This window comes from Panthera onca, chromosome A1 (assembly GCF_046562875.1).
Source record: "Panthera onca isolate mPanOnc1 chromosome A1, mPanOnc1 haplotype 2, whole genome shotgun sequence".
Lineage (NCBI taxonomy): Eukaryota > Metazoa > Chordata > Mammalia > Carnivora > Felidae > Panthera > Panthera onca.
In genome coordinates this window covers 236,275,578-236,301,050 of record NC_138339.1, presented here as the reverse complement: position 1 = coordinate 236,301,050, position 25,473 = coordinate 236,275,578, and the positions used below count along the sequence as shown (strand labels likewise).

Genomic DNA, 25,473 nt, shown 5'->3' with positions numbered 1-25,473 from the left:
GTTGGGATTAAATAGGAGCTGTAGTTTTATTTCTCAGTAATTTAGTTGCAAAATCTCTGTTTCTAAGAAAGGTTTTATGGTTGATTTGGAAAAGGAGGGTAGAAGAGGCAAAAAAGGGGGGGGGGAAGATAAATGAACGTGGTGTTTCTCAAACTGTGGGGCCCTTATCTACTAGTGGTTTGTGAAACCAACAGAGTAAGTTGTGACCAGCATTTAAAAAGTGAAAATGCAGAACAGAAAATACTGGACCACCATGCACATAGTTAGGATAACTTTTAGTCCGTGGTACTTTGCTTCACTTTTACACACACACACCCCTAAATGTACATACGTATATTTGTATCATCATCATAATACAATGCATTCCTTCCTGTGGGCTTGGTCAAAATACTTGAAAGTCAATACGTTAACGGTTCAAGGACGCAGGTAAGGAAACCAGCCCTACTCTAAGTAGAGAGAGAAGCCAAGGATACGCCAGCAGATGAGAAAGCTTAAGATGGGTGCTTTCACAGCATATGCTAGATTTTACCTGCAGGGAAGTAGTTTATGAAGAGATAAATCACCTCTGTGCCTCTCTGCATTTAGCACTTTGATGTGTTTTCTAACATTACGTATAATCAGGACGCAGGCTCTCAAATGATGTGCCAGTCTCTACCGATTCTGCGTCTATCGGTCCGGTGTTCACGGAGCTCGTGAACTCTGCTTATCATCTACACAGAACAAAAGGAGTCGTAGGCTGTAGATTAAAATTATGAACTGCTTTTAGCTAACCACTCTCAGAGAAAGAAAAGACAATAAGCTTCAGAGGTACTCATCACGAGCAAATACAGGGTGTCGAAGTAATTCATGACACGGAATAAACAGCACGGTGTCGGTACTCGTTTCTTGGATCCAACCGTGTGCACTCTGGTTATGGGGGATACCGTCCCTGGGGAAGCTGGCTGGAGGGCACATGAGAACTCTGTTTGCCACTCACGAATATGTGGAATGAATATTATGAAGTTTTAATTCAAAATAAGAGGTTATTAAACATAATTAGGATTAAAGTGCCCTGTGGATTCTTAGGATCGGTGCCAGCAGACTAATCTGAGATAACTCCACCACGGTGACTCAGTGCTGATTCCTCACGATGGAGACAAACCCGCTCACGGCTGAATTCTCTTATTTAGAACGAGCCAGCTCGGCAGCGTCCAGCATTACTCTACTCATTTTCAATACTGTGCTTTTCTAAACTGTGGCCATCTATTATTCTCCAAAATCTTTTTGTACATTTCTTTGTTCACTTTCATTTAATCTCAATATAGGACTGGCTGAACATTTTGGAGAATATACTAAGTTTTAAGAGGGAAAACAGGTTGCAAAAAGTGGTTGTGAAACAAATGTAAACTACCGTTTGATTTATAGACCTCCACTGCTCTCGTTTAAAGGACTTAGCAGTGGGGAAGGTTGTTTAGACTGTACTTGGGCTTAAGTGGAAAAAAGTTATTGCTGAAATTGTATAAATCATCTCAAATATTGTTTGATTTTAGCTTTTAAGAGTCTGAGTTTTCCTAAGTGTGCCGAGAAAGTTTGGTTGAGTTTTCACTCTCCATAAATCAGCAAGTATTTCAAAGCCTCCCCGAGACACATAAAAATATACACGTGTAAGAAGAATGACTACACCATCAGTAAGTTAAGGATCTGAAAATAAGGCATATTAAAGCGAGCAACGAGCTGGGTCCTCGCTTCTGTCATTATTAAATATATAAAGAGGTGGAAAAGACACCAAGATAAGCTATTCTCACACGTCAATAACCACATATGGGCACGGAGAGCAGCTAGAAGGGCGCAAAGCCACCGTAGCGCTACTCAAGCAACCAGCCGCGCCTTACCTCGGGGGGCCTCCGGCTGTCTTTCGGGAACAGGGATCACCCTCAAAAGTCACCGACAAAAGAAGGTGGCCCACACACGAGATTCCCATCTATTTTCATCTGTTACCCATCCTACGTGCAAGTGATGTGATTTTCTTCCTCAAATGACATTTTTGATCATTTAAGTCCCTCCTTTTGAATAAAAAAGCCAACGAAGGAACGCAGTCGATGGTACTGTCGTAGTGTCGTATGGTGACAGGAGCTACACTTGTGATGAGGACAGGGTCACGTACAAATGCGTCGAATCACTGTGTTCTCGTACACCCGAAACTAACGTAACATTCTGTGTCAACTACATCCAAATTTAAAAAAAAGTCCCCTTTCAGTGATCACTTACTACACTCACAATACTAATAATGTTTAACATCTGTTTTGCATTTACTATGTGCCGGGCATTGGGCTAAGTGCTTTTGACAAATATTCTCTCACTCTTACGATAACCATAGTGGGTTCGATATCACCATCTTACAGATGAAGATCTGATGCTTAAGACTGGCTCTAGGCCATCTGATCCCGAAGCCTCGCACCCACCTTATTCCTGCACCGTCTCCCAGGCAGAGTCAACCTGGCCCTCCACGGGGGAGACGCCTTCACTCAGACTCCTTCCCCTACACAGAACCTCAGCTGCGGACCTCCTACTTCCTCACGGAACCTTCTCACTCCTACCTTTGTAATCTGAAGATGTGACTATCCTGGCGTATTCTTCTCTGGCCCTCACACGCTCTGGCCCTCTTTCAAATCACAGGTGAAACCTAAAACATTTCGTTAAAACCATAAACCAAACAAGTATGCTCAACTTCCCTATTATTATTCAGCATTATTTTGAAAGTTCAGCCACCGCACCAGTCAAGGACACACGGACGCATAAAAATTGGAAAGGGGCGGCAAAAATATTACTTACATGTGCTGTGAGATATGTATCTATATAAATATGTATCTATATGTATATCTGTCTATGTCTATATAGATGTAGATAAATAGATAAACATATATAGAAACATATCTGGAAAATCCCTAAAACCTGGTAAATAAGTATTGAAAACAGTCAGTTGTTCATCAAGACTGTCAGCCACAAAAGTAAAAAACGAAAATAAATAACTTCTACGTACCAATGGAGACTAGCTGGAAAAAGGTGCTGGGGGATATATAATATCCATTCACAACAGAAAAAAAATCTTAAAACAGGAATTCATGTAATAAGATACAGGAGGGACTTCCAGTAAGAATGTTAGAAACGTGCAACACGGTGACGGGAATAGGTAGATGACGTAAATAGAGGAACAAAGGCATCTCTATTAATAAACAACCAACAACAAACACCCAAACTTCCACAAATGATTATCCAGTCTGGGCAAGAACCCCTGAAATGGAAAGCCTAGAAACAAACCTTGTCGTGCAGGAAAACTTCGCATCTCACAGAGGGCATCTTTTCAAGTCAGTAGGGAAAAACGGGTTATTCAAAAACCAACTAGAGAAACGAAAGCCGGTTCCAATCTCATCCCTTAACACTGCCACAAACTTAAACAGTCAAAGATTGAAACATGAAAAATAAAACCACAAGAGTACGAGAAGAAAATGTGGACAGAAAGTTGAATGCAGTTAGGCCAGAAAGGTCTCTTGAAGGCTGACAAAAAACTGAAAGAAAAGTCTAAAAGATTTAACTCAAAACAACATTTATTGCCATCAAGCTAAGTAACAAACATAAAACCTTCTAAGTGTTAAAAAAAAAATCATAAAAGAAGCTGAAAGATAAATAACAAAATGGGAGGACAAAATTATGACAAAAAGACTAAAAGGCTGACGACCCTATGAAAACGAGTAACAAAAAGATGAACGTAAAGATGGGAAAATGACAAAAATAGACAAAATCCAATTCCTACTGGATGGTAAGACACCGCAGGGGAAGCTGTTGGTTTCACCGGCAGTAAAAGAATTGCAAGCAGAAATAAATTAAAGTATGTGTGGTCTATCAGATTGGCAAAAACTAAAATCAAATCCATAACTGGGGTCATCAAGGAAAAGCCATCTGGATTTTAACTTTGCGACGTGTACCAGAACATAAACTCTACACGTATCTTCTGGCTACGCAATTTCACCCTTAGGGATTTATTTTAAGGCTACAATAGTCAAATGGACAAGACATACGCATCCATAGTTAACTGTAGTTCTTCTACAATATTGAAAACTGGGTTCGGAACCTTGAACAAGAGCTAGGGATAGGAGTTAGGGTTCTGGGGCACAGTCTCAGAGCAAGAGGAGAAAGGGTGAATACCAGACGGAGCCTGGGAAAACACAAGGGGCGGGTGCGGGGGAGGCCTCAGTTTGGCACGTAGATAGGAGTCCAGCCTACTGTCTGCTCTGCACGTAGGATCAACACATTGTGCCTGGCACGCAGCAAGAAAGGCCCGTGGAAGATGACGAACACGAATGAGCCAAGTCTAAACTACATTTTATCGAGGATTGAATTTAATCCTAGTAAAGACACCTGGGACTTCAAGGTGATCTGGGAAAGTAAGAGAATCACATTACGGACTCGGTTGCAAAGAAATCCATTCATTTTCATTTATTAACGTCCGTGTAACTTTTGTCCAGGTGAAGAACACACTTTCTCTTTTACGTTCTCTGCCGTGGTACTTTCGCACAGTACCCTGCAGTGAAAAACTGCTCGGTGCTGTGAAGACGCTGGGCATCACCTCGAAAGTCATCTCTTTTAGAATGTACCTTTTCCGGGACAAGAGAGTCTGCATTCCCAACCTCCAAGATCTCTCGAAGAAGGGAGGGAAAGTATTCAGGCTCAGGTGTGGTGAATTTTATATCCAGAACTCAAGCCATGGGGAGAAGGAGCTTCTCTTCTGAACCTAATCCAGGCTCGGCCCTGCTCCTTCCTCTCAGCTGGGCTCTGAGGAAAGGAAGAGCCATATGGTCACTGACATTTCAATGGCCTTTATGTCTTCAATGGCACAGAAAGAACTGAATGAACGCCTGTGTCACTGGAAGCCAACTGAAGCTATGTGTGTCTGTGTGTGTGCATGTCTGCCCTTCCAACTTTACAAGGAGTCTGTGCTCCTTAAAGAAAAATCGGAATGAAAAATACAAAAAGGAAATTGACACTCACCCGTAATCCGTGACTGTGATAAACAGTTGTTAATGTGAAAGCTCCCTTCGGTTTTCAAAAGACAAAAATCACACTATCTATGATTTTATTAGATGCTTTTCACTAACCTGATATTAAGAATTCTTTGTGAACGTTAACGGCTGTATATTACTTCACCGTGTGGCCTCTACGAGTCAGGATATACTAAGTGACGATGGCAGTAACATGAATCCTACCGTCTCAGTGGCTTCCAACAGCAAAGATCTGTTCCTTGAGCAGACGACACATCTCTCTCGGGTGAGCGGACTCCTCTCACGTCAGCAGCACTTAGGCACCCAGGCTTTCTGAGTCTCCACCACCCGGAAGGTCATTGGTTGCTGGGCCAACAGGGAGGAAATGTGGACAAGTGCGCAGTGGCTCTTAACTGCTGCAGCCCAGCAATGAGCCCCATCACTTCTGCTCGATTTCTTTGGCCAGATCAAGTCACGTGGCCACAACTAACTGCACAGAGCAAAGATGTGCAATTCTACCACATGTCAGAGATAGCACAGTGCTAAGTGGGCAGGCCTAATGACAAGCACAGGGTACGATACGGTTTGCTTAACCTTTCCTCCAATGTTGGACTCCAATTTCTTGTAGATGTGCTAATTATCAGGTGTCCAGCTTTATTGGGTTTTCTATGTATATCTTCAGAATAAATTCCTCAGGGCTACATTAATGGCTTTTGTAGACTTCCATGTTCTTGATCCCTCCTGCCAAACCCATTCCTCCTCCTAGAAACAAAAATAAAAATATCTACATCGGTGTATCAATACAATCACTAGTGTTGTCTTTTAATAGAACATGGAGTCATATGATAAGTGAACGTGTCATTTTGCTGTTATTTCCATTTGCATACTTTTGCGCACCAAGAAAGTCAAACAATTTTTTTGTAGATCTATATTAACTATTTGCATTGTCTTCTTTTGTGACTGACTTCTATGCCTATTTTCCTTTGGGGGGAGTGTTGGGATTTTGTTGTTGTTGTTGTTCTGCCCGTTTTTTATTTGTATTTGTATGCGCTCTTTATGCAGCAACAATATAAACCATTTGTCATTAAGTGTTGCAATTTTTGAAAACCAGTATGCTTGTCTGTGAATTTTATTCATATTTCCTGAGAGAAATTAAAATTTTTGTGGTCAAATCCATTCATCTGTATTTTCATTTGTAATTTCTTCCATCTCTTTTTAACCTACTATCCTTCTCTAAACGAAAGAGAAGATAAGAGGAGCTAAAAGGAGGCAGATAAGGGCTTATTTTTTTCTATTTAAGTGTTGGCTCCATCTGGTATTTATTTCACGACAGTAAATATGCATAAAGTGACGCAACACGTACACTACTCTTGCTTGGAACATCTTGGGTAAATTACTTAATCTTCCCTCTTCTGTCCCTATAACACAACTCCAAAGTTTGGAAAGCTTCTTAGCTTCAGTACCAAAGTGAATGGGCGTCCTGGCCCCGCCCCCACGCAGAGTCCCAGGAACAAATAAACAAACAGAAACGCTGCCCGTCCATTTGCAAACTAATGTGAACCTGTGTCACATTTCCTACTCCCCGTGCATCAACTCCCAAGCTCTTCAGTGCGACTGGTTTTGAGCTTACCCCATCCAACTGCCATACATTCCAAATGAGACCACTGGTTTCCAGGACAGTGCGCTCTTATATTTCCCTCCTAACTCATTGGTTTCTCTCTTTCTTTGTTGGTCCTTCCTCATTTTCCAGCCCTTTAAATGATGGCCCAGGGCTCATCACTCCTAAGGGTGATCTCACCCAGTCCGTTGGCTTTGATATAATCTATGTGTGGATAACTGCAAATCCCTATCTCCAGCACAGACCGCTCCTCTGAACTTTGGACTTGTATATCCACCAGCCTACGTGACAACTTCTCTTGTTTGACTAGTGGCATCTCATACTTAGTATTCCTAAAACCCGTTTCCTGATTGCCCCAAGGACCTAGCCTTCCCACAGTCTCCTCTCCACGTTAAAGGCAACGCTTTCCTTTTGGCCACTTGGGCCAAAACCCTCGCAATCACTCTTGACTCTTCTCCCGCTCTTATACTCCAAATTCTATCTGACCTCTACCTGAAACCTTCGGATGGCTTCCTACTCATCCACATCCGAGCCAAAATGCTTACACAAAGAGGACATTCAAGCGACCCATAAACATAAGAAGAAGTGCCCGGAGTTCTTAGTCATGAGAAAAGAACACATTAAAACCACAATGTGATACGGCTCCGTACTCCCCAAGTGGCTAAAATTAAAAGGACTGACAATATCAAGTATTGGACAGGACGTGGAACAAACGGTGCATCCGAACATTGCCTGTTGGTGTGCAAACCCCGCAGAATTATTTTGAAAAACTGTTTGGCGGGAGCTGCAGTAAAGCTAAAGTATCCCCCAAAGTACTCCCAGCTACATACTCAACAGACATGAATGCTTGCGTCTATCAAAAGATACATACATGAATATTCGCAGGAACTTTATTCACAATAACCCCAGAAGGGAAGTAACTCAAATGTCAGTCAATAGTGGAACACATTAGTACGTTGCGGCATATTAAAAATGGAATACTTCAAAGCAATGGAAAAAGAATAGGTCACTAAACCAGGCAACAAGATGCACGGATCTCGCAGACACGATGCCGTATAGAAGACGCTACACTCAAAAGAGTACCTAACACACGGTGGTACTTAGCTCAGGTTCGAAACAGGCAAAGCTGGTGGTTACCTTGTGGGGAAGGTATGTTGAAGGAATACTGACTGGCAGGTTGCAGGGGCCTCCTAAAAGCAGGTGCTGAAAACGGTGTATATCTTGACCTGGGTAGCAATGAGACAGGTATACACCGATGTAAGATTTCCTGGAGCTGTGCACTAAGATTTGTGTATCTCATGTAAGTTCCGCCTCAATAAGACGGTAACAAAACAAAACACCTTCTATTAACATTTGTCGGGCACTACCATGCACTGGTGACCCGAAGGAATCATGAACGGATAGAAATGGGCCCTGCTGCTATGTGAACGTCACTCCCCTCGGGAAGACAGAAAGTAATCAAATGACCTCGAGAAATCAGGAACCGGGATGACCGACACGCAGGGAAAGAACTGGGTTCTGTGAGGGTGGGCGACAGAGGAACCGGCGAGCTCGGGGGGAGTGACATTCTCAGCAGAGCAGAGTGAGAAGACAGGAGAACGTGCTCCAGGCAGGGGGAAGTGAGTGCCAAGAACCCGAAGCCAAAGAGGGGCTGTGTTCAGCTGGACAAGGCTGGGCTGACCAGGCCCCACAGGAACCCGTGGGCGGCAAAGGTCTTCGGCCTCTGGCTCAAGAGCAGCGAAAGGCACTGAGGGGTTTTAAGGGAAGGGGTGTTATAAGCGAATGCGCGTTTAGAAAAGATCTCCCAGATAGCTGTGTGGATTTGAGAGAGGGAAAGTCGGTAAGGGGACACTCGTTAAGAGAACTGTAACTGCCCAGGCTAGCGTCCACCCATCTGGGAGACAGGGCAGGAGGCGCGGTGAGGGAAGGTCGTCACTGAGACTGCGGATTCGATGTATCTTTATATCTCACAGAAGCGATTTCCACTCCAGGTCAGTATGTGAGAGACAACAGGAATACCAGGGACCCCTATGGACAGAGGCGGAGGGCCAGGGGGACGGGAGCCCAGGAGGGACGTTACACATGGACCCTTTCACGTTTTTACATCTTACGGTTTTCAGGCATGTGCATATACTCCTTCCTACTCAAAATATAATTAAAACGTAAAATTAATATCACTCAAGGGGAGCCTTCCTTACCTTACTAATGTTGCCCTTGGCTTCTCTGTTGGTCACAAGGCACAGAGGTAAAAAGGCATTGTAGCAAGCCCCTCTGGGTACTGTCATTCCATGAATAGTAGTGAGGTCCCCACGTCCTGCTCACAGCTCATATTTGCCATGGATGAGAACATAATTTACTTAGAGAATCACCAGAGAAGCCACTTCCTGAAATGTCAACTGCCTAAAATCTAAAAGACACATGTGCATCATTTAAAATATACAGTTTACTTGGTATAGGAAAAACTCCTAATATCCTGGATTTTCATTTCATTATATCTAACCCATGTAAATTTGCAGGGGGTCAAAAAAAACAAAAAAAGTATAGCTCTATTCGTGAAAACCAAGACAGAAATGAAAGCCGGTGACTTGGCCCAAAGAGCTCTATTATAAAAACAACCCGGGTAGTCCTATAATTTCCCCGTGTTTTAAATCAGTGAAATCTAGAGTTGCAGCTGTCCCACAGACTGAAACCATATAAATTTTTAGAAAATGAGTCAATCATGAGATTAAAGTTTCAATTTATAACACTTCTGTGTTTTAGTTACAAAGTCGTAAATAAATCCAGCATGACAAAGAAGGTAAATATTTTCTCAGTTGTTTATGCAGCCAAAGAGGAAAGGAATTTAACATGCAATTAACTACTTAGGTTTTTTTTAGATACGCACCACATGGTCTTTGTATTCCAGATAAGCAAAAAATAAATATTGTTTTGTTTAACATTTGCTTAGCAACAACAAATACTCCAAACTAGTGTGATACCTGGCTGATACCTTCACTTTCTGGAACTGTTTTTCCACTTGCAAAAGAGGTAGCGCGTAAGAAAAGGGAGGAAATGGAACTGCTTCCCCAGGAAGAAGAAGAAAAAAAAACTAAATAGGAGGAATGAAAATTTTTATTAAATAAATGAGGTTGAAGTCTCTGGAGACAGAATGATGAACTTTCAACCACTCGGGGGCTCTACTTCTATTGTTTTCAGGCAGTATTTTTTTTTTCCCCACATTAAAAAAAAGAGACGTTTATGCCATTCTTTAAACCAACCTCTGAACAGGTGTGAGGTTAAGAACAGGTCGAAAGCAGACCTCAGATTTCTCAATAACGCCTCCCATATGATCAGTTTCTCTTATCGGCCTTACTTTAAAAGTAACTGGGAAAAAATGTGACTGCCATTTTAATCGAGATGGTAGAAATCGCTTACGAGGGCTATTATTTCTTACCGTCATGATTTACCAATTTTTCTAAAAATTAAAGCTTTTAAAATAAAATCATGAACACGTGAGTCTATGTGAGGTCACTAAGCTGTAATATAATTTTAAATTAAAATTATGTAATCTCCTCTGGAAACTTCTGAAGTATACACTTAAAATTGGACATTTTTAAACATGATTTTTAATCTGAACGCACAAGTGTCAGCTATCCACAGGGATTTCTACACAAATATACCGACTCACTCACTTACTTATTTTGAAGAAAGAAGCCCTTCGAGACTGCCTATCAAGTAAACAGGAAAGAGAATGAACTCTAATGGCAATAAATCAGTCTTCACACCCAAACCGTGTGTAGCAAGGCCGTTTTCTCATTGTGTTTCTGCTTATTTTTCTTCTTTTTGAGACTTAAAAAAAAAAACTCCATACAGTAAAATAAACACGGTAAAAGGACTCTCAAAATCTCTCTGCACTCTCCCACTGTGTCGATTCCATGTCCTTCCACATGGTTAACAGGTCAGTTTGAAAGTTTGTCTGGGATGAGCCCCCTGTGCAAACAAGTGGGTTTACCACTGGTTGCACACCATCTCCCAACTGGTAAATTACAGGTTACTTTCCTTTGCACGTATTGTCATGACATCAGCAATGTCAGGGTAGGAATCGGCTCCAGAAATTGAGCAATTTCAGGAAGGGAAGCCCTCAAGTTACACATAAACTGTATGCTAAAAGTTCATTTATTAGCCTGTTTATTTGGGAATGCAGAACACACACCCAAAATAGATGTTCTATAAAGCATGTTCTAAGCTACTACAGTCAACGTAACCCTAAAATAATAGAAAAGAGCAGAGCGTTATATTGTTTTAATAGTAGCAGAAACGGAAAATAGTACGTTTAAAATTTTGGTTTTTGCTGGTACTTGAAAAAAAGCTGTTCGGGGTGGGGGGTGGGGGTCTGGGTGGCTCAGTTGGTTAAGCGTACGACTTCAGCTCAGGGCACTGTCCCACAGGTCGTGAGTTCCAGCCCCGCATTGGGCTCTGTGCTGACAACTCAGAGCCTGGAGCCTGCTTTGGATTCTGTGTCTCCCTCTCTCTCTGGCCCTCCTCCACTTGTGCTCTGTCTGTCTGTCTGTCTGTCTCTCTCTCTCTCAAAAATAAACAAACATTAGAAAAAAAAGCTGTTCCAATTAGAAGATCTTATCCAACCGCACTGGCTGATCCACTGTGCTCCCACTGCTTAAATATTCCCCTCAGTTGTCTTCTAAATTTCCCTTCATCTTACTCAGCAAATTCTCCCTGCTCAGTGCAGTCTGTGATCATAGCTTATAATTCTATCTGTATCTGTATCTGTATTTTAACTAAAAAATAATTTTAACTAAAACTAATTTTAACTAAATTTTTTTTTTTTTTATTTTAGAGAGAGTGCAAGCAGGGGAGGGGCAGAGAGAAACGGAGAATTTCAAGCAGGCTCTGTGCTGTCAGTGCAGAGCCCGACATGGGACTAGAACTCATTAAACTATGAGAAAATGACCTGAGCCAAAATCAAGAGTCGGACGCTTAACTGAACCACCCAGGCACCCCCCTAAAATTTTTTTTTTAGAGAGAGAGAGAGTGCATGAGCAGAGGAGAGGGGCAGAGGGAGGGGGGAGGGAGGGAGAGAGGCAGGAGGGGAGGGGGGAGACAGAGAGAGAGAGAGAGAGAGAGAGAGAGAGGGAGGGAGGGAGGGAGGGAGGGAGGGAGGGAATATCTTAGGCTCCACTGTCAGCATGGAGCCTGATATGGGACTCGATCCCTCGACCCTGGGATCATGACCTGAGCCAAAATCAAGAGTTGGATGCTCAACCGACTGAGCCACCCAGGCGTCCTTTCTTTTCACATTCTTTGTTGGCGTTTGTTCTAACAAGAATAATGAGCGGATATCAACATGTCATTCAATCCCAGTAAGTGCTTTCCTAGAATAAGTCTTGTATATTTTAGCTTTATTCAAGATACCAAACTTTAAATTATGAATGGACAAGAAAGACAATCTCCTCAGATATACTTATTGTGATATTTTCAGGTGCTCAGGACTTTCTTATTCTGTACTCATCACTGTTTTCAACATGAGGTGGTAAAGGACAAAGAAGGCCTCACTGGCGGCAAGATTTATTCAGAGAATTCTTTTATTCCCAGGATAGCTGCGTGTGAGACACGGCTTCACCAACAAAGTCCACAAAGGTAGTTCAACCGAGCGAGATACAAATGAGTCGTTAACAAATCTTGGAAAACTGCGATCTGTCAGCAGAGTCCGTTGTTCATGCTTTGAACTTGAAAAATACTCACAAGGACAGAACCGAACGGTCACAAGGCTAGAGATAGGTTTTGACCCAGACGCTCCCAGACATGACTGCCTCTCAACTGCTTCAGAGGGATGAGCGACAGTGTAAAAACATAAACTTGGAATACTATAAAAATAAAAATGCAGCATCTTCCACTCTCTGAGTAAATAATGGAGGTGATACACAATCATCTAGGAACAGAATGTTCTGAGAAGAGATGGTCATTAATATCAAAACCAAACATCAGGCTCCGAATAGAATAAAAGCGGTAACGGTACAAGACTAGCCCGTTGGATACGCTGTAAAACTGCTCTGTTTACAACCAGCTTTTGGGCCCCTAGCAAACTACTGTTAGAATAGCAAGAAAATTACAAATTACATCTCTCTATACATTATATACAGCACTAGAGCTAGGTCATAAGTATCAATAAATTGCTGACGTAATAAGTCTGTTCACTCGAAAAATAAGCACCCGTTATTTATCGCGGGATACGGATGGAGCTGCCCGTGTTCAATAATCGCGTATCAGAAGAGCAGAGTTTGCCAAAACATGATCTACACGGGGCTGATGTCTAGAAATGAACCAGGCAGAGTTCTGTGGTCATTAGTAAGCTTTCAAACAAAGCACGAGAGACTCAATGTTCATTAGCACATCACAGATCCTGAGAAGCCCACTCGACATTATTTAAACAAGTATTCCTCAAACGTAGCTGATGGGACACTTTATTCTCAAGGTATTAATGCGCTTGGAGAGACACTAATACAGACACATACATAATCACCGTCTAAAAGTTTAGACCACATTACATGCATATAATCTGTGCAGTTCTATCAACATTATGAATACTCTGTAGGTTGGTGTTCAAATTATATTCTCCTGTTCTCATGGTTTCATTGGAGGGAACAAAAGGATTCACTGCAGAGAAACATCCCTAGAGATAAGTTTGTAGGGAAACCATCCCTCTTCCAGCCGGCATGGCGGGATGCTCTCAAGTCCCCCTCCCGGGTCAATGCTCGTGACGAACTCACACTCATTCTCCACCCCCTGACCTCCGCGTCCAGCCGACCACTGCGCCTCATGGAGCCTGCCTTCTACACTGTTCTCACACCCAGTTCAATCTTTCCACCTCCACAGCTACTTCCCTGGTGCGAGCTACCCGCTCTACCCCAGCACCTGAATAATTTCCCAACTGTTCCCCCTAAATCCATTCTTTACCACATATGGCGCAGCCAAAATAACCTCTTAACGTAGAGAAATCTTTTCCACGTACCAGTTTTCTACTATTTCTATAAACTAAGATAAGGAGAATGACAAAACTATCAAGGTTATATGCACTATCAGTTTAAGAAACAAGACACTTCCAGGCGTGTATAATCCCATTCCTTGATCCAGAGGTTAGCACCCTCTGAATCTTGTGTTTACTGTTCCTTCACTTTTCGTTAGAGTTTTACTGCGTATGTGTTTACCTGTGAGAAGTCCATCATCTGTGCCCCTCAGTTTCAGCTGCATGAATTCCAGACAATGAATATGGCACAGATTATTTATCCATTTTTTCCACTGACAGTCACTTGGGTTCTTTCCCGAATCCTACCTCTTCCTTTTTTTTCCACGTTTACAAATGTGCTGCTATAAACCTTCCAGTTATTATTATTTTTTTATGTTTCGAGGTTTTTGTTTTTTTTAACGATGATTTATTTTTGAGAGAGAGACACAGCGTGAGTGGGGGAAGGGCAGAGAGAGAGGGAGACACAGAATCCGAAGCAGGCTCCAGGCCCCGAGCTGTCAGCACAGAGCCTGACGCGGGGCTCGAAACCACGAGCCGTGAGATCATGACCTGAGCCGAAGTCAGATGCCCAACCGACTGAGCCACCCAGGCACCCTTAATGTTCCAAGTTTTTATTAAATTCTAGTTAGTTAACAGAAGTAGAATTTAGTGATTCATCACTTACATATAACACCCAGTGCTCATCACAAGTGCCCTCCTTAATGTCCATCAGCCATTTAGCCCCTCCTCCTCCCACCTCACCTCCAGCAACTCTCAGTTTGTTCTCTATAGTTAAGAGTATCTTTGGGGCACCTGGGTGGCTCAGTCAGTTGAGTGTCTGACTCTAGGTATCGGGTCAGATCATGACCTCATGGTTTGTCGGATTCTCTCTCTCTCCTTCTGTCCCTTTCCCTTGCTCATGTTCTCTCCCTGTCTAAAATAAAATTTAAAAACAAAACAAAACACAAACAAACAAACAAAAAAAATACAATGTACTCAAAGAGCCATAGCTACTGCCAATGAACAAGGGAGACAATCCCAGTGAAGAGATAAGTCTCTGTATTTTCTCAAAAGGAAGTAGGACAAGGATAGTGGGCTTAATAACATCATCCTTTCTTTTAAATTCAAACAATTTACTGATAGTTGATTCAGAATTTGTTTGCCACTGTTACTTCATCTTTGTATATTTCATTATTACGCAGAGGAATCTGGACGGTAGGAAGTTTGGGTTCTCTTCTAAGGACAGGTACAGCTACGTCACCATACAACTGGAGATAAAGAAAGGCAGAGGAAGCAGCTCGGCCAAGCTCAAGTTCTGCAGCTTTAGAAAGCTTCCCGCTTCCTCCTAATTTTTGCCTTCCTATGATTTAATCACTTACTGATCACGTTATAACTACATGGAGTTCACATCACATCCATCTGTAAACTAAGCAAAGAATAGGGCGCCTGGGTGGCTCAGTCGGTTAAGCATCTGACTCTTGGTTTCAGCTCAGGTCATGATCTCACGGTTCGTGAGTTCAAGACCAGTGTTGGGCTCCGAGCTGCTGACAGTGCAAAGCCTGCTTAGGATTCTCTCTCTCTCTCTTTCCCTCCCTCCCTCTCTCCCCCTCACCCCCACCGTCTCTGCCCCTCCCCTGCTTGTGCACACTCTGTTTCAAAATAAACAAACTATAAAAAATAAATAAAACTAAGCAAAGACTAAAAAATGAGCACAAAAAACACACGAGCACAACAGCACATGAATCAGGCAGTGTTCTGCAAACTGGAAAAAGCTATTAAATCTAGGCAACTGTTATGGTTTGTTCCACTGATGAATATTCCCATTGCCACAAATTTTCACTAACACAGACAATCCAGGGCTCAGTAATACACAGCATTAGAACGGTAAATTACACATAAAGTCAAAAACAGGTACGTAATATGCCTAGCATTATATACTGGAGCAGATGATTAAGCGTCCAGATGACCAAAACTATTGATAAGAAGTACTATGATGATAAAATACGCTATTACTTTACTTGTGTGGTAAATTCGAACTATTCCAATGTATGTTTGAGTGTCAGGACCTGAACATCCCCTGGACAATTACGGTTCACTGACGAGCCTCTTAGCACGGGTGCTGGCACCCAATACTGTAACAACACGTGTTCGGCATTGTACAGATCACAGAGCGCCTCCAAATGTGCTCTCTATCAGACTGGCTAAGCGGGGACGATCTAAACCAGGCCCTCCCGGCAGCCACCGCCCTACCTAGTCAGGGCAGCCCGCCTGAGGACGAAATGAACCCCAAGAAGGACAAGCCTGAGAAATGGAAAGAAAGAGAAACTTTTCGAACGGTATTTTGTAAGCACTAACCAGATCCAACTTACCTGAAACCAGATATACCCTTGTATCTTTCAGTGATGAGATTGCATAAACCCTCTTTTCTGCCTAAGCACTATGAGAGTGAAATCAGAGGTTCTCTTGCAAAGCAGCCAGCTGGAGTCTGGCACCGCGTTCTCAATAAATGGTAACAATGCCCCTGCCTTCTATGCTGACAGACCACACTAAATGAGAGAAGGTACGCAAAACTTCTATCATAATCCCTGATGCAAACAAGGTACTCAATAAATGTCAATTCCCTTTGCAGTGAAAGTGATTAGGGGCTGATAATCACATTCGTCTCATATCGCTAACCGTTCTTCTCATTGTAGGAAAATGACAAAAAAGAACTATAGACTAACTCCAATGACCTTTTTCACTGCTTACCTTCCCAGGCATCCAGAAACACATTGCTAGCAGGAAGAAAATAAGCATTATCAATGGATGGCTAGAGATATTAAATGAGCCAGGCAACTGCTAGCATTTGCCCCATACAAAACCTCGGCATAAATGTAGCGATTTCAGGTTCTGCAAGGGGTAAGGGACCACAACCTACTCCCTCTGACGGAGACACTTGCTGAACCATTCGACAGCACACGGCAGGATCAAAATGCGAGACTCACGGTATTTGGAACGTATGGTAAGCCATAAAATTTCTCCTGGGTTTCCCTGAGAATGTCTGTGGTCGATGCCGTCAGGGGGTGCTTCCCATGGTAGATCTGATCCAGGGCGGCATAAAAGACCTAAGAAAGATGAAAACGTCCACTTAGTTCTGGCAGTCCAGCCTTACATCTAAGACGCAATGGGCCAAAGGTGTTAGAAGTGTACCAGAATAAGAAGTACACGTAAGTTACGTATACGTAACATTCACAAATATAAACGTATATGGCTTGAAATGTAATTTGAACCACAATTCAGACCATGCTAATGATGAAAAGGAAAGCTGTCAACCTTTTCGTGATGAAGGATATTAAAATTTTTTGAACTGTATCTATAAGGTACTCTTTACGTACAACGGAGTAAATTAAATTTGTGACCACAAAACTGGAAGTTGGCCCATTGATGTCTATAGATATACGCAAAGTATATAGTTGGAAATAGGAGAAAAATAATGAAGTTACAACTTGTGACCCTCTGGATCTAATACATCCTGCGTGGTCTCTTCCTGGAATCCTGATACATCTTAAATGAGAGAAATGAAATGGTCCGAATCCACGTTTTGTGACGAGAAGGGACGGAACGTTAAACAGATGGGGCAAGGTGAAGGAAGAACGACTCTCTTGCGACGGGTGAGTAGGGACGTTACAAAGAATTCTGGCGCAGCTGTTGGGGAGTCTGGAGCCCGGGTCCAGCCAGCTCCCACACCTGGTGGCAGCAGATACCAAGAAAACAGCTGCTGTGCACGGGCGGTTCTGGCCGACGAGGTGACCGGGAGAGAAGGCTCCCTCACCTCTGAGTGGAGGACACAGGCCATCGAAACACGACAGGAGAAGAAAGCGTTAGTTTGCACGTGAAATCGGCAGCTCACAAAGTTCCGAAAAGCTAAACCTCACGTAGAAAACCTAACTTAAAGATAAAAGTGCTTTCTCCCCGGGACATCTGGCTCGAATACCAGTGTTTGCGTGGAGTTCACCTGAAGCAAGAAAGTAGAAAAGGCTTGATTTTAAAGGAAAAATTCTGACACGCAATTACGTTTCTGATATGTATCTTTCTGACTTGAAAACGGAATTTGCAGAGAATGTGCAGCTGTTGACTTAAAAGAACTGAGGATTAGTTTGGATAAAAGAAAAAATTTAAATGACCTCCAGCTTTTGGCTTCCTCTAGATATAGAATTATGGTTCCAAATTACAAGTCAAGCTTAAACCTCCCCTAGAAAAATATAGACATCTCCTAAATATAAATATTGCTTCACTCTAAGTGGTAATCTAAGCATATAGCTAACTACAGCTCTTTCAATTCCATATTCTATAATGAGTAATCATGCAGAGAGAAATCAGAGGAGCCTAAATTACTCACCCACGTCTTGTCCATATTCCAACAGAATAAATTATCAGGAATCGAAAGTTAAATTCTAACCTCCACTAAGGTGTGAGGGGTTTTTTTGGCCTCAATCTACAAACAAATCTGAATTCAGAAGGTTCATTCCTACAGCTATGCCTTCCACACGCGAAAGGCGTAAGTACGGAACGACTTTTTTTAATGACAAAAGCAGAGCAAAATAAACGCAATGCGCGTGTGTCTCACCCTCACCTGCTGCTCACCAAACAATTTGAGAGTGATGCGTCTACCTGCCTACCCAGCAAGTCATGCTCTCCTGGGACCAAGAACCTCAGAGCCACAGAAAAAACAGGAGCCCATTTTTAAAACAATGTGCAACAGAAAAAAAAAAAAAAAAAAGAAAGAAAATTGCAATTTTCAGAACACTTTGTATGCCTCCCTAGACACCAGACCCAGTTCATTTCCTTTCCAGCCTCGTGTGTCTGCGGCGTGCAAGGGGACTGCTGCGGGACAGGAAAGCCTGCAGGGGCAGCTGTCTGGCAAGCACTTGCCTCCCTCTCTTCTCTCTCTCTTCCTCTGCGTCTCTTGGTGGGGGTTACTCTCTTTGGAGGGTGGAAGGAGGGAACGGTTGGTTTTCCTTTTGAAAGAAAACCCTTGGAACAACTACTCAGAAAGAAAGCCACAAGGGCAGAGCTTCCATTATAGATATCGGCAAATCAAAAGACTTGAAGTTGAGTAACGCAGAAATTTTCAAATAACTTGAAAATGTTTCGAATAACGCAGAAATCCTTTTAAAATTGTACTGCTAGGCATGGGCGTTAAATAACGTAAGTTCGAGTGTAAGGCCATGGTTTTCTCGATAGCATGCATTTTCTTCGAATGTATATTTGAAAGTGCAACATAAACAGAGTTCGTAAAGGCTGAATTCTACGAAGCCATAAAGCAATTAAATGGTGCCCGCACTTTGAAATAGGTAGCTGGACCATTATAAAAGCGAACACTGCCTGACATGAAAGAGGGGTGTTTGGGCTGTGTTTATAGAATTCTCCAGATCTGATGAAGAGCAAGAATGCGATAAACAATCTGAGCAATTAAAGTAACCTGAACATCTGGTATCGTGTAGACCTGACATCCAGATGGTTCATAAAAGTTTTCTAGTCTCTATCTGGAAACCGAGAAGACTGCCTTTGAATATTATCTAAAACTAACAATCCTCACTGTTTAAACTTCACGTCAAAACCACAAATTTTTAAAAAGACAAAGTGACTAAAAACGTAACTTGCAGGCTGAAATGTAGGAGTTAGAAGAAGTCCCGTGACTCCTCCGAGGTTTGACTTTCCCGGCTGAAAACCGGGAAATAAACGTATTCAACGTCCATTTCCCAAGGACAGCGCGAGGCCCGAATGAGTCGGTTTTGGTCAAGTTCTTTGAACTCAGGTGGAAGATGTGTTAGAAGCATAATTATTATAATCAAGGTGGAGCGTTGGCAAGAATTTAAAGTTACATATTTATTTTGAATAACCGCTCTGGAAAACGTGAGAACAAAGGTACATACATACCTGAAGTTGCATATCGGCTGCAGCACCCACCTTTTTGGACTCACAAAGCCGAGACACCATATTTTTGGGCAGCGACTTGAAAAACAAAAGAACACATGTGTGAGTCAATTGCTTCCTAAGTCACCGCACTGGCTGCTTATCAGGCAAGAGAGTTAAAAATGGCATCAGACGCAAAAATTCATAGAATTTAATCGCAGTGACTGTCAAATTAAGGTCTGTACACGCAAAGACAGCACCGTAGGCAAAGAGCGTGGTAGCGTCGACCTCTAAACGTCTATTGAAAGCCTTAGTAAAAGCTAACGCTTTTTCTGTACCGCTGTTACCGGTGGAAGCCTGTCCAAGTGCTCTGTTGGCTCTTAAGTGCATATAATAACGGATGACAGGAATAAAAGAGTGAGGTGTCAAAAAACAGACGACAATTCTCGGGTGTCAGCCTGCAGTGAAGCTGACTGGCTGTCCCAACAAAGGACCATGACAGTGAATTGCACATTCTCTTATTTTGCAGCCTGAGAGAGGTGCAGAACTTGGAAGCTCAGTGTCATGGCCCTGTCTGCTTTGGGGCTTCCTGCCTGAGACCGATTAGGCGTCATCACACAGCACCACATACTCACGTAGAAATAAAATAACGATCTGGTCGAGGAAGCACGCCGGTCAACTGACTCTACTTGAAAGTCACTAATACTGACGTTTCCTGAGAAAGGTGACCACTCTGTGCAACTCTACTTATAATCTAAATGACGCGAAAAGCCTCCCTACAGAGAAACACATCAGGGAGGCACAAGGCGGGTTAGCAGCACTCCAGCCGTGCACATGAACCACCCAAGGAGGACAGTGGGAGCGGTCTGCTGGCAGGGGCACCGGGCACGGCGACGTAGGTGTGTGTATCTCCTCGGAGTGCCCGCCCCACAGCAGATGCTCAGTAAATCTTTCCGGAAGAAATGAACGAACACGAGAACAATCGTTTAAAAGGGCTCCTTGAGTGCAAGACTACACCAGGAGACGTGACGGAGGCTCAGACAACAAAGCCTGTTCTCTCCTCTTTCTGTTTGGCCGTAAGAAAGGCAAACGAGGCAAAAGAAAGAAAAGAAAAAAAAGGAAAGTTTAAGGCTGTATAGTACACATTCCAGTGCAGGTGAAAGGCCTGGGGCTTTCTCACACCAGGGGCGGCCATCCTGAGCGAAACAAAAATTTCCTCAGACGGGATTTGAAAAGGTCAAGCCTTAGTTAAGTCATCTATGCCAAGAACTCGTACCAGGACGTTCAGGTTTCCCTAAACCCTCACTTTACGTGATACCTTCCGCTGACGGGACTCGCGCTACACTTGGGTTTTTTATGACTCACAAAGCTTTAAGAGTTTTGTTTCCATTCTCGAAAAGTCTGTGTGGCAGGATGGCATTTTCTCGTTTACCCAAAAATGAAGAGTACTGTGGACGAGCACTGTATCAGGCATCGGGGACACAAAAGGGCCACCAGACAGGGCCCCGGCCCCGCAAGCTTCACAAGCTGGCATTACCCACGTAGGCACAATTTTTAGGAGTCACCGACTGTTGTGAGTGCAAAGATGGAAAGGCATGCAGGCCGGTGTGAGAAAACAGCGCAGACAGGCTTAGATGAGGGACTCACGTAGAAGTGCAATGTGCAAAACGAACGGGCATTAACGAGACAAGGGATGGGCGGCCGGGAGCAAGGAGCATCCCAGGCAGAGAAGAGGAGGGCTGCCGGCACGAGGTGAAAGAGCCGTGGGCAGGAAAAGCGGGTCCCACCGGGCTGGAGAGGCAGGCAGGAGCCAAGCGGGGACACTGGTCTCCACCCTCGGGAGTCCTCGGGGTAAGCCGCTGGGGAGTTTAGAGCAAAGGGGTCACAAGGTCAGGTTTGTGTTTCTCAAAGATCCCTTTGGCTGCAGTGGAGACACTGGATAGGAGGAAGGCGGAAATGGATCAGGAGAAAACAGGAGGCTATAGTTAGTGCCCCAGTGACGCACGTCAGCAACCTAAGCAACTGCTGGAATGACAGGGGCAGGGGCACCGCTCTAGACGGCTTGAGCTGAGTGGGAGGTGAGACCCAGAGACGGTGAATACATATGACCCAGCACCGTTTCCAGACGTGTGCGGAGAGGAGCAGGGTGAGGGCAGCAGGGGCAGAGGGGAGGAAGCTTTTGTTTGAGGTTGGGAAACGCACAAGCAGGCTCAAGACAGGCTGATGGTTGTAATGAGGCCTAGAGGGACACAAACTGGAGAAGAGGCCACGGGAGCCTGAGGTTCTTGAAAAAGAAGGGGACGCTGCACAGACCACAGGCGAGAGGCCGCTCGGGTGTGGGGCTCCCTGGACGGGCATCTCATAGGCGACGAGGTAGATTCTGAGGCTTAAGGAGGTTAGAGAAAGTTGGGGAGAGTGGTCCACTGAGTCATCAGCCCTGGGGGAGCTCTGGGATCGCAATCGGGCCTGGGATGCGGCAGCACCGGGGATGGGGGAGTGGAAGGTGGATGAGAAGGAGCATCCAGTCAGCAGTGGGAGACGCAGGGGTGGCAAGGCCCGTGGCGGGGTGCCCCCGCTGGAGGGGGTGTGGGGAAACGAGGAGCCGGGGGTCCCACAGCAGGCCAGGCAACTTTGAAAGGTTTACTCCTTCTGCTCTCTGGACAATGATACGGAAATGCCAAGTACTGGATCCCAGACCCAAACCCAACATACCCCTTTCCGTTCAGAGTCTTGACAGGCCAACCCCTCGGAGACAAACCCACATAGAAATGGCACACGTTAAAGCAACAAATTTAATGAGGCTTAATTCTTTCCTTGTCGGGTTTACAATAAAACAAAAGATGCGAAGAAAGACACCATGTAAGAACAAGGACAGCTAAAAACAGTTCATCAAAACTTATGTAGTAAAAAGGAGACACGTGGGCTGCTGTAGTGACACAAAAAGTCACCGCCTGAGGAAGTGAGTACCATTGCTGCTGAAGGTGACATGGGACCTGCGGGTTACTTTGTGCCGCTTCCCGTGAATCTGTGATTATTTCAAAATCAAGGGACAGGTCCAAACAAACCTCCCAAAATTATGTCTTCAAGGCCTACTCTACATTCCGTAGTAAATTCAAGGAACGTTTTACCAAAAATATGAGTAGAAGCTACGTACGATGGGGGCAGACTGGTTCAAAGAAAAGAATCATAAATCCACCAAGTCGCAAATTAAATAGCATGTTTATAGCACGTGACGTGACGTGTCAACAGGGAAACAGATTTTTTAAAAACCTCGTTTGGGGGACTAGGGATTCCCTTGTAAGGAGCACTGGGTACTAGACGGGAGTGCTGAATCACTGTTTTGTACACCTGAAATACTACCCTGTACCCTAGCCAAGGGGAATCTGAATAGAAACTTAAAAATAAATAAAAATCTAGTGTGGCTCTTGATCCACGGATTTTGGCTCTTCGTCTATTGAAATGAATCAGCGCACTTCAGCGGCTGGAAGGGACGTAAGCTTGTCACCGCTGCTGTATCTCGCGCAGTTCTAGCTCAGACGTCCACACCAAAGTGAGTATCACAATAAAGCCAGTTAAAGGAATTCTGGGGTTTCCTGGTGCATACAAAAGCTACATTTACACTATGCTGTAGCCTATCGAGTGGGCAATACCATTATGCCTAAACAAAACAAAACAAAATATATATACCTTAATTAAAAAATACTTCATTACTAAAATATGCTAACCGTCCTCTAAGCTTCCGGTGAGTCGTAATCACCGATCACAGCTCACTGTGACAAATTCAATAGTAACGAAAGTTTGAAATACCGCAAGAATTACCAAAACGTGACACAGAAACACAAAGGGGGCAAACCCTGTTGGAGATGCGGCACCCGCACACCTGCTTGGTGCAAAGTTGCCACAAAACATCAATTTGTAAAAAATGTAACATTTGAAAAGCACAATAAAGCGAAGCACAAGAAAATGAAGCATGCCTATGTTTATGTTATTCTCTTAGAAAGTACTTCCTTTTTTTCTTACAAGAACAAAAATAGGACAAAACTTTAAGTACCATACAAATTGATTTTCAAGTTATATGAGAATCTCTTTAATAAAAATATTTAGAAGCTAAATCTTAAATTTCAAATTAGAAAAATGTTTCCTGGGGGCGCGTGGGTGGCTCAGTCGGTTGAGCGTCCGACTTCGGCTCAGGGCATAATCTCAGGGTTCCTGAGATCGAGCCCCACGTCAAGCTCTGTGCTGATGCCTCGGAGCCTGGAGCCTGCTTCCGATTCTGTGTCTCCCTCTCCCTCTGCCCCAGAGTCATGATAATCAACATTGAAATCAACCAAATTTTGCTGTCCTTCTGGAAGTGGTTGTATCTACCGAGTAGCACAGAGATTTCAATGGTCTCCTAATGTGAAGACACTCACATTTGATATACTGAAGAAACAGAATACGAATGCATCCAAGCTTCAGGTAATGAGCAACGATATATAAATAAAAATGCATTTAAGACACCCGAACCTCAAACAGTACTGCAATTAGTTTTCATTATATTAAATTAAAAATTTATAAAAGCCCATAGCATCAGAAATAACTGTTTCACCGTATCATCAACTGCATTTTTTTTTTTAATTTTTAAGTTTATTTATTTATTTTGAGATGACATTGACAGAACAAGTGGGGGAGGGACAGAGAAAGAGAGGGAGAGAGAGAGAGAATCTCGGGCAGGCTCTGCACTGTCAGCACAGAGCCCGACGCGGGGCCCGAACCCACAAACCATGAGTTCACGACCTGAGTGGAAACCAAGGGTCAGACAGACACTGAACCGACTGAGCCACCTGGGCGCCCCTCATCCCTTGCACTTTTTAGCAAATTCTACTTCAGTCTTCATAATTTCCAAGGTAGGAAGTACGTTCATGGACCACTAAGCCTCCAATCCCAACGATGACATGTTATTCCCAGCTCTCCTTGGGATCTGGACGCTGCCATCTGCATTCAAGATTGAAAAGAATCCTACTAGCATACGAAGAATGCTATAAATCAAGAATAAAGTTCAGATCGACTAATTCGGGTAAACAATGATATCATGAGACACCTGGGTGGCTCAGGTGGCTGAGCACCCAATTTCGGCTCCGGTCATGATCTCATGGTCTGTGGGTCCAAGCCCCACATCAGGCTCTGCACTCACAGCTCAGAGCCTGGAGCCCGCTTCGGATTCTGTGTCTCGTTCTCTCTCTCTCTACCCCTCCCTGCTTGTGCTCTCTAAAAAATAAACATTAAGAAAAAAAAATTTTTTTTAAAGAATGATGTAAGAAATGGCACAACTGGACGGCTGTCTTGGGTCTTTCAGGCTATTTCCAGAATCTTTTTTTTTTTTTTTTTTTTTTACATTCAAGTTAGTTACACAGTGCAGTCTTAGCTTCAGGAGTAGAGCCCAGTGATTCATCTCTTACCTATGACACCCAGTGCCCCTCACCCATTTAGCCTATCCCCTCACCCTTCCCCCATCCAGCAAGCCTCAGTTTGTTCTCTGTATTGAAGAGTCTCTTATGATTTGTGTCCCTCTTTTTTCCTTCCCTTCCCCTTCGTTTATCTGTTGAGTTTCTCAAATTCCACATATAAGTGACATCATGCGGTATGTCTTTCTCTGACTGATTTATTCTGCTAAGCATAATACCCTCTAGTTCCATCCACGTTGTTGCAAACGGGAAGATTTCATTCTTTTTCACTGCCAAGTAGTATTCCATTGTATATATACACCACATCTTCTTTATCCATTCGTCAGTTGATGGACATTTGGGCTCTTTCCATAATTTGGCTATTGTTGACAGTGCTGCTGTAAACATTGGGGTGCATGTGTCCCTTCGAATCAGCATTTTTATGACCTGTGGATAAACTCCCAGTAGTGCAATTGCTGAGTCGTAGGGCAGGTCCATTTTTAATTTTTTAAAGAACCCCCA

At 43.5% G+C, this 25,473-nt stretch overlaps 1 protein-coding gene across 3 annotated transcripts in view; it reads right to left on the bottom strand.

Moving 5' to 3' along the window:
• The window catches only part of MIPEP (mitochondrial intermediate peptidase), a 163,070-nt gene that overhangs the window by 51,880 nt on the left and 85,717 nt on the right, over nucleotides 1-25,473 (bottom strand). For 2 of the 3 annotated variants that reach the window (XM_060637522.3, XM_060637520.3), the window contains exons 15-16: nucleotides 19,553-19,627; nucleotides 16,618-16,737 (exon numbers count right to left, since the gene is read on the bottom strand). In XM_060637522.3, the coding sequence (XP_060493505.1) occupies nucleotides 16,618-16,737; nucleotides 19,553-19,627 (195 nt within the window). Of the gene's footprint in view, nucleotides 1-5,240; nucleotides 5,778-16,617; nucleotides 16,738-19,552; nucleotides 19,628-25,473 lie in introns of all 3 variants that reach the window. The other variant, XR_009611586.3, reaches the window with a different exon arrangement.